Below are 9845 nucleotides of genomic sequence, written 5' to 3' on the forward strand. Positions count from 1 at the left end.
TGGATTTCATTTTCATTAATGGACACTTTCATGTTCATGTGAAAATACATGAACATGCAAGTGTCCATTAATGAAATCCATTAAATAACATACTAATCCTAAAAGTTAATAGGGATGGAGGAAGAAAGCAAACTGATGATGGACAGGTTAGTTAGTATGCTCGAGGGCCGCTTTCAATTCCCTAACACTACAAAAGGGGGCTGGGGTTGGGGAGGAATCAAGGATGTTCTTTTGGTGAAGAATCTGTGCATTCACTTATTCAGCATGAATAGCACTGTCAAAGCAGGTGAGCTCTTACAAAGAGGTCAGAGCTCTTCCTGGCATACAGCCCAGAAACGTCGGATGATACTGTCTTTCTTGTTCTGAAAATTGCAGTCACTGGTGAAAGATTGTTTATAAAACAGGAGGTCAAATACACATGATATTCTCTTGGCTACAAGCAAATCACAAGCCTGAGAACCAGAGGGAAAGACTTTGCATAAGAACTAGGTTCTTAGTCTGTCCTGACCTGCTCAATAGCTTCTCTCCTGGAATTCACCCCACCCCCACTCCCACAGGAATAGATTGGAAAGCCAGAAAAGAAGACTTGTAACTAGGGAAGGGGCGTGACCGAGAGCGTTGAGGCGGGGCCAGGGAGTTGTTTGAGTGCTTTGGAAGACTAGGTAAAAGTGAAAGAGATCTGGGGACAAAGCTCCGTTAACACTTAGGGAACTGCGGAGCAAGTCTGGCCAAAGGGGCTGAAGTGAACAGAGCTGGGCGGAAGAGTTTGCAGGGCTGGGCCCTGTAGGGACTAGGGGATTTAACCACAGGGCTGGCCCACTCTGGGAGCTACTGGCAGAGAAGGTGGGGACCTGCCTCAGTTCAGATTTTTATTTCCTCAAGATCCTGCTGGAATACCAGCCATGCTTGCTGCAGCGGGCTCCCTAGTGGCTGTCATTTGGGCCTCGCTATATCTCCGGATTTTGCTCTATCTCCCGACTTTGCTGCTGTCTGCTCTCACCTTTCTGTTCCTGGCTGATTTCCTCAAAAACAGACGCCCCAAGAACTACCCTCCAGGGCCATGGCGCCTGCCCATATTGGGTTGTTTGTTCCATTTGGACCCCAAGCAGCCCCACCTATCCCTTCAGCAGGTAAGAAGAGACAACAGTTTCTGCTGCTTCCTGGGACTGAATATTGGACCTGACTGTAAGGCTGATGCTGACAGCCCACTAACCCAGAGAATAGGTGTTCAGATTACAAATAGTTGCAGATTTTCTTGTTATCTGAGGATGAAAGATTCGCAGTGTGATTTTATTACCAGAAAACATACTGTTTGTGATTTTAATTCTTATAAGTATTTTAAAGTAGATTTGTAACATAATAATTTATCTTGATAAATACATCATGTTGGTTTAAGAAATGGGATGTCCCAGATGTTGGTTACAGTGCCAGTCGAGGGTTGTTTGTTTGTTTGTTTAAGTATGTTCTCCTCTTGACCTGCGCACATATCAGTTCTCTGATTTGTCTTACCGACTTTATCAACTCCAGAGTAAGATGCACTGAAGTCTCTACGGCTCCAATAGAAGTCTCTTTTTCCATTCAGTTCTTGAAGCTCTCCCTCTTGTGCAGGAAAGACCGTTATTTGTACATAGTACATGTGTACGACTGGAAGGTCTTTGTGCTCTATAACCCTTTTTCCACTTAATGTTTTTTGTTATCTATGGTTATTTTCTCTGCTTAGATAGTGAATACTCCAGCCCTGTGTGATTTTCCCTGTCACTTTCTAGTACTTGTGAAGAGTGGCTAGGTCTGATTATTTATTACTATTTGAGGATTTAAGTTCATAATTTTCCTTCTGTTTTTCCACTATTTTTCTTTTATTCCGCATTCCCTGCCTGTGTGTTTCATGGACACTTTCCAAATAATTACCTCTTTATTGCTTTTTGCTCTTTCATTCTATCTCCTGTGTATCCTTGCCCCACCCTCCCAGCAGGTACTCGGTGTTCGTCAAGGCACACATGCAGGTCATGAGACTTTGCTAATGCTATTTTGCACAGGAAGTGAAACAGCTACAAAAATGGAGGACCCTGTCTCCCTTCTGTGGTGTAGCTGTCTCAGGTGTTACCTCCGAACACATATCACCTCCGAACTCTGAGAACCATATCAGATACTGAACTTTCATGTTCAATTTCCTTTCTGACCTTCAGCACTTCCTTCTTTGGAGGAGGCTATGGCAGTAGAAAATTTCTTAGTTTTGCCCCACCTCAGAATGGTCCCCACTTAATCCCACGCTGTCTTTTCACTGATTGTGGACACTTGGTTGTCAATCTGCTGCACTTAACAGTTTTAGATGTCTTCTTACTTCATTCTGGACTTTGTAGTTTCTGGTAAGAAATAATTTCCAATTTCCCCCTAAGTAACATGCCCTCCCCATCTGTTTTCAATTTGTTTTGTTTTAACTTTCAGTTTGATTATGATGTTTATTTTTGATTCCTTTGAGGATTTTATACAGTTTGCATATTTTACATAGACTTTTATTTTGCCAAATTAAGAAGTTTTAGCTATTCTTCACACATTTCATTGTCTATATTTCCTTCCCCCCGTATACACACACACTATTTTCCTGGAAAAGTTGTTGCCTATACCTGCCTCCTGTTTTTCTGGGACAATTAGACATTGATGAATATTTTAATTTCATATATGTGTGTGTGTGTGTGTGTTTGTGTTTGTGTGTGTGTGCATATGTATATATATATATAATATATATGTAATATATATGCACATACACACACACACACACACATATAAAATCAATACTAACTAAAGAAGAAGAGGTCATGAATTTGAGAAAGAGAAGGGAGTGATGACCCTGAAGGGGTTGGAAGAGAGAAGAGAAGGGTGGAATGATGTCAATATATATTTGTGTATGAAATTCTCAAAATTAAAAATTTATATTAAAAACTAAATCTAATTCAGATTATTACCCCTTCTCACCTCTGCTGGTAGTAGGGTAAATTGGAACACTTTTTTCTTTCTTCCCTCTGTGTATCTCTGACATTTCTTAGATTTAAAAAAAGTCAGGGAAGTCTTTCAAAGTCACAGTGCTTAAGATTTATGGCTCAATGCCATGTCTCACTAATCTTAGGTGTCTTACTTTTCTTTATTTGGAACATTCACTCTGCTGAATCTTGCTGTTTGAACATTGTAGGATAATAGCAGACTTTTTGTTTGCTATTGATGTTGCTACATCTTATGCCTCCTATTTCACTCTGTTGCTATTTTTTCTGTTAGTTCCAGTTTTTAGGTTGTTTATCATTCTGAGCTTCATTACTTTAATCTAGTTAAAACTTCTTTTAAATGACTAACAATGTCGCACAATGGAAAGTATCCTTTGTGGTATAACATCGTCTGAGAAGTCCTCTCATCTAACCCACGTGAACCAATTGCAGATAGACCTGGCACACTTGAGGGTCAAAGGTTAGAACTCCAGGAAATTAGCTGGCCTGTCTATCTTGATTAGTAGTAAAATAAAAGGGACTGTTTCATTTTTGAGCTAGGAATAGTCAAAGAGCTTGTGCTTGTGGAAAGAAGACATTAACTTTAGAATCTTGTCTTAGAACAGTGGTTCTCAATCTTTCTGATGCTCCTATCCTATAATACATTTTCTTATATTGTGGTGACCCTCCCACCCTCCCCCAAGAATAACACTTTTTAGTTACTACTTCATAATTGGTTTTATGGTCTTAGGTAACCTCTGTGAAAGGAGTCATAGCCCACAGATTGAGAACTAGTGTCTTAGATGCTGTTTCTCCCTAAAGAATAAACATAGGTTCCAGATGGCATCCGTTACCAGTTAGGACTATCACATTCAAATTTCTAGTTATTCCAAGAACTACTTTGTCAATATTATGAGTCAGTAAATCTTTCTTGAAAGGATTAAAAACTCACGGAGACATTCATGAAGATAAAGTTAAAAACTGATCTACATTTCTCTGTGTACATTACTTACATCTTCTAGAAGAAAAGACATACAGTTTTTGAATCTGTCCTTAGTAGCGACACTGGGCAAGTTTTGCTAGAGATGAAATGAACTTAAACCAGGACTCTTGGTTAAAAATTAAAGAAAGGCTGCTTATAGGCTGTGTTGTAATGTGTATGTAAGATTCCAAGATGAAATCAAAACATTACAATTGTTTGAAATGGTTTATATAGGACTAGGGCTCTGTGACCAATTCTGTAGAGTGTACATGCACAAACATGAGAAATCAAGATTGTAGCCCTTCTGTTTGAAACCACTGTTGGAGCTAGACATGACTTAGAAGAACAAAAGGAAGAAGTGAGGTCTTCAAAAAGCTAACTGTGGAGTGTATATAGGGAAGAAACTATGATACTACTCATACACAGTCGTTCAGCTCAATTTTCACAGACTTGAACATTCTACATCATCATGGACATTTGTTTCTTCTATTCTTCTGTTTCCCTCTTCTCCTCCCACTTGAACTTTCCATCTCTCACACTCATGCCTGCTTCCCACTCTGTTACACTCACTAAATTCTGAGATCATTGGATATCTCAAGGTCTTGTCTTTTTCTTCAAATCTTACATAATACCTGGGGATTCCCTCTGACAGACAGCAGCTTTGATTTCTTGACTACACTACATCATTTACAACTTGTCTTTTGGGGAAGATGGAAAATGTTCATTATGGTGATGACTTATAAAGTTGATGTGATAAGACATAAAAATACCAATCTATTACTCAGTGAGTACCATCCATGACCAGAGACCCACACTGTACTTTCCTTCTCATCATCATGATTTCTGCCTCACACTCTGCATAAAAAGCTTGCTCATTTCTCAGCAATGTGGAGGGTGGGTGAGTGCCTAAAGTGAGAAAACAGGGTGACTTTCCCACTTCTACTTTCATTCTTCCTTATAGAACCCAATGTGGGAGGGATAATTATTTACCTTTCATAACTAAGGTTCTAAATTTTAAAAGATAGAGCAACTTCCCCAAGAGTCCATAGACAGTGAAGCACAGAATAAACATGTTCATGTCACTCCAGAGGTGCAGGGAAGTCTCCAGCCCCAGGCTTTGCCTTTATTACACTCTGTATATCTAGCATGGTATGAGGAGGCCACAGTCTCTTTTGGTTAAACAGATAGTTTAATTTGTTAATAATTCCATGCTTGCTACAGCAAACTTTAACGATACACTTTCAACCTTTGGCAGATTATGAACATAGTTAGCTGGACTTCACTGGCCTGGAGTGGCCATTGCTTCAGAATAGCAATGTTGATTTCAAATACTTATGGTTACATAACTTAGTCTAGGAGCTCATTAATGATGATTTAATTCATATTGACTGAGTACATGAATGAAATTTTTGGAGGAAATTCTAATAGTAGTGAGGAGAAGAAAAAGGGAGAAAAGAGAAGAAACATTTCCATCACATTAAAATGCCTCCTCCACACACAAATGCACACAGTTCTCTCAGAGTTAGTTACATTTTTACACAGAAATCTTCTGTACATAGAAGATGTTTCAGGGCATTATTCTCTGGCTAAATAGGGATTTTTATAAAACTACACTAAACATGTACAGACCTTCCTTGAACTTTGGACTATCATATAAACTATATTTTTTGCCTTCATTAGAATTCAGGATGCCTCAGATTAGAGAATTTTCCTATTTGTTGCTACACATAACCTCATGTCTTCTCCTAGGGACATAGAGTACCTGCAAACCTAATTCAGATTTGCTAAATTTGTTGGGATTTTCTATAAGGAAATTTGTATTCTTATTGTGTATCAAAATTGAGCTTAATGCATTATAAGTAAAAATTCTACAATATCTGCAGAAGAAGATGCTTGCTTCCCTCTTCCCCTACACAGTCCTCACAGACATCTCAGCATTAGTCCCATTGGCTCCACACATGCCTGCCATATTTGGACACACAGACATGGGCTCAACTGTGACTACTGTAATATTTTTCAGTTTGTGAAGAAATATGGAAATGTTTTAAGCCTGGATTTTGCTAACATACCTTCAGTGGTTATAACGGGTATGCCCTTAATCAAAGAAGTCTTTACTCAAATGGAGCACAATTTCCTGAATCGCCCGGTCTCTCTTCTCCGAAAACATCTCTTTAACAAAAATGGTAAGTTTCTTGATCAAGATGTAGTGTGCTTTATTATTTTTGTGGCATGGTAAAGGTTCCTGTCTATAACTTGGCAATATTACCATAAACCAACTGTCACCTATAAAAGAAGCAGGATGCCATACTCATAGGAGGACTTACAGTGTCTCCCTTCTAGATTTAGGAGAAACCATGTGTCCTGAACACCAACTCTTGATGCTTTGGTAGTATGTCCAGCCAGACACACTGTGATTTCACTTCCTTTTTCCCACTCCAACCCTCTACCATAGAAAAATAGATGAGTCACCTTCCTCCTGGTGATCCTCTTCTTGTTTGTAACTCCTCATGCTCAATCAATAAAGTGAGAGCAGAAGGGTTCTTTAGCCTTCTGGCTAATACTATAATAGACTGGGGTGAATACTTATTTTCATTTCAAAAATAATCAGAAAGTCAATATCAGACTTCAAGTGTATCAATTTATTTCATGGGGAAAATTAAAAGGATTTGAGGATTTCTCTGAAAGTTACAAAACTGAGGGGAGCATGGCATTGGATATGCCATGAAAGTCGGTGGATGCTGAATACACCAGAATGACCTTCCTCCTTGCTTCTAGACATTCTCTGTGTGGAGTACTCATCCTTCCTACTTTCTTGAGTCACTTATTCACTCTTTACTGTATATTTTGTCTAGAACATTGTCCATAAAACTTTCTTACATCATGTGTCTTGTATTTTCCATGAGCGTATTACTGTTATTCAACTTCAAATGTGTACCGGTGAATTAGTTAACCGATCTGGATTCCCTGCACTCTGCACCTTTACCCTGCCTGTAAGATCTCCCTGGAATTGCGAATAAAAGATACACATACCCAAAGATATTTTTAATAGACCTTCCTAGTTTAATCGCTGGGCACTTGTAAACCTCCCGGAAGCTTGCACACACTCCCCTCTGGTGTTCCTGGCTTAACAACTTCTAAATCCATATTTTATCTTTGCTGCCCTGTCACTTTCTAGTGACAGTGATAGTTTGGGGCAACTATCACCCATAACCACATAGGGCCACATGCCCTTTCCACCTACATTGTTGGATGTTTTTTCTCATGTAGCTGTTAAATCTGATCTGTCTCACTGGAGTCATGGCCATTCTTCTCTTTTCCCTCTCTCCCTTTGTCCCTTGCTAACTGAATCAAAAATCCTGCCTCTGTCTCCCTGCCCAGTCATTGGCTATATAGAAATTCTTTATTACCAATCAGAGCAATCTGGGGGCAGGAACCTTCAGGTATGGAATCACAGCTTTTGGGAGCTAAATTAAGACAAAGCATTAAAACCAATTCGCAACAAACATGATTTGTGTAATCAGAGTATAATCTTCAGATCTGGAGAAACTGAAACGTGAATAAAAGTTTCTATTTACTAACTATATTTCTTTGTAAAGTATAGTTTGTGTCTCAGTTGTTGCCTCAGGTAGAATGGGCCTTCATTCTGAAAGTACTAAATCACATAGTACACAAGGAATGCTAAACAAATGTTGTAAGTAATCAGTAAATATTAGTTCCAGTGCTTTGGGATTTGTCTCTCTAGATAGCTGCCAAGTGACTTATTGACCCTCCTTCTTTTCATCATGCATGAGTCCATCCAGTTTGTCAGAGAATTTTAAATAAGACACACAATGCCATAATGCAGACTATCCTCTTCCCAGGATTGATCTTCTCCAGTGGCCAGACATGGAAGGAGCAAAGAAGGTTCACCCTGATGACACTGAGGAACTTTGGATTGGGAAGGAAGAGCTTAGAGCAGCGAATACAGGAGGAGGCCCACCACCTTGTGGATGTCATAAGAGAGGAGGGAGGTAGGCATTTCACAGTGCAGGTGAAGGGGACTGTGGCCTTATGTTTGTAGAACAAATTCTTATTGTGTGCCTAAGTGTTTATACTGGGTCTGACAACTGAAGATTGACTAGTGAACTTATAATTATGATTTTGACCTAGAGGACTGTAGCCTAGCAAATGAAATGGTCTACTAATCACTTTGCTGACTGGAAATTCTGGTCACCAATCCGACTTTACAGCCATTGACAGAACCCTTGGTTCATCCCAGCCCTGTGCATGTGCTGTGACCAGAGCCTATCCATTATTTCATTCTCTGCATTCTCCAGTATTTAATGTGGGGGAAGGGGCAAGTGGAAGATTGTTTTCTTTATAGACAATACAAACATGAATATCTTTAAATGTCCAACTTTCTCTTTTCCCACTTCCAGGACAGCCTTTTGACCCTCACTTCAATATCAACAATGCAGTTTCCAACATCATTTGCTCTATTACCTTTGGGAAGCGCTTTGAGTACCATGACGGTCAGTTTCAGGAGATGCTGAAGCTACTGAATGAGGCCCTGTGTTTGGAGTCATCATTAATGTGCCATGTAAGCACTCTCATATCTCAGGAAGGGTATTAGAATTGGACTAATTCAAACAGACAGGCTCCTCTTTTTATATTTTAGAGCTTTTGCAGTTAAGATATTATTAAATTTTTTATCATAAAATTGAGTTTAATACAAATGTATTCAAATCTCTGTTAATTTAATATTTTGATAATATGCAAAACTTGTACATGAAAATAATTTTCTAATATTTAAACATAGTACCAATATTTGCACGATGACTGTGTATGTGTGAATGTTGTTGCTGTTGAAAAAAAATCACCCTATTTCCAGTTCAGGTTCTTTGACATTCCTCTGTGTATGCTGCTATTTGTTAACTGAGACTAAGTTTGGGAAAAGTGTGTGACTTTCTGGTATTAATCCTTTCTCAGTATTTGAGCTTTTGAGTTGATTTCAGACTAATGATGTTGTTAATAGTGTTGTAGTTGATATTCTAGTTCAAGTGTTCACCTGAATCCAGTCATTCATTCATCTTGAATTTGCATTGGTACATAAAAAAAATAACTAAAAGTTCAAAAGTGGATCCTATTTTTATTTCAATTAATACTTAATGTGTGACACTGTAACTTAAAGTTTGGTCTTCAAACTTCATCCCCAGCTCTCCAAATTCTTGTCCCTTTAATCTTTAGAGTTGTCCAAATATTTTCTACAGCTTACTGGTCTCTCAGCCATATTTCTATATATGAAAGACAGTTTTAAAGGAAAATTAACTCCTAAGGTTACCTACCTATATCTCCTTTAAGTTGTGTTACTACCTTGGAATAAATATATATGAGATAGTCCACACATTTGTATGTGTTTAAATTACATGTTCTCAATGGACAATTTGTATCAATTACATGTCACTATTACATTTTTTTAACTGTTTCAGTTTTAAAAAGTGCTTTAATTTTGAAAATTGAAAGATAATGTAACAGTAGGAAAAATGTAATTATGACCACTCACACATACGAATCACCTCCAACAAGGGTCAGCAAACAACCAGTCACTGATCACTGATATACATGTCCTACTACTGCTGCCTTTATCTGGAGTTACGGAGCAAATTCCCAATGTCTCTACTATGTCTGTGCTGGTTATTCCATCTAAGGAGCTAAAATCTCCTTCTAAAATAGAAGAATTATATCTTGTACAATGGAATTCTGCCAACTTTGTATTTCAAAATGGTTTTCATTTAGATTAATTAAATAACAATGGGTGTCATCATGATATCTTCATACATGTGTTGATATTATTTTCTAACTATTTCATCTCAGCAAATCAACTTGCTCTCATTCTCCCTCAATTTGCT

General features: G+C 38.4%; 1 protein-coding gene across 1 annotated transcript; it reads left to right on the forward strand.

Annotated features, from left to right (window-relative positions):
- Positions 1-644: 644 nt before the first annotated feature.
- Positions 645-8562, forward strand: LOC114635279 (cytochrome P450 2J3-like; the record flags this gene model as incomplete). Its single annotated transcript, XM_028783941.1, has 4 exons — positions 645-1130; positions 5978-6140; positions 7818-7967; positions 8376-8562. Coding segments are annotated over exons 1-4 (728 nt in total), but the record flags the coding sequence as incomplete, so codon positions are not given.
- Positions 8563-9845: the final 1283 nt, after the last annotated feature.

This window comes from Grammomys surdaster, unplaced genomic scaffold, assembly GCF_004785775.1.
Source record: "Grammomys surdaster isolate TR1022 unplaced genomic scaffold, NIH_TR_1.0 80955, whole genome shotgun sequence".
NCBI lineage: Eukaryota > Metazoa > Chordata > Mammalia > Rodentia > Muridae > Grammomys > Grammomys surdaster.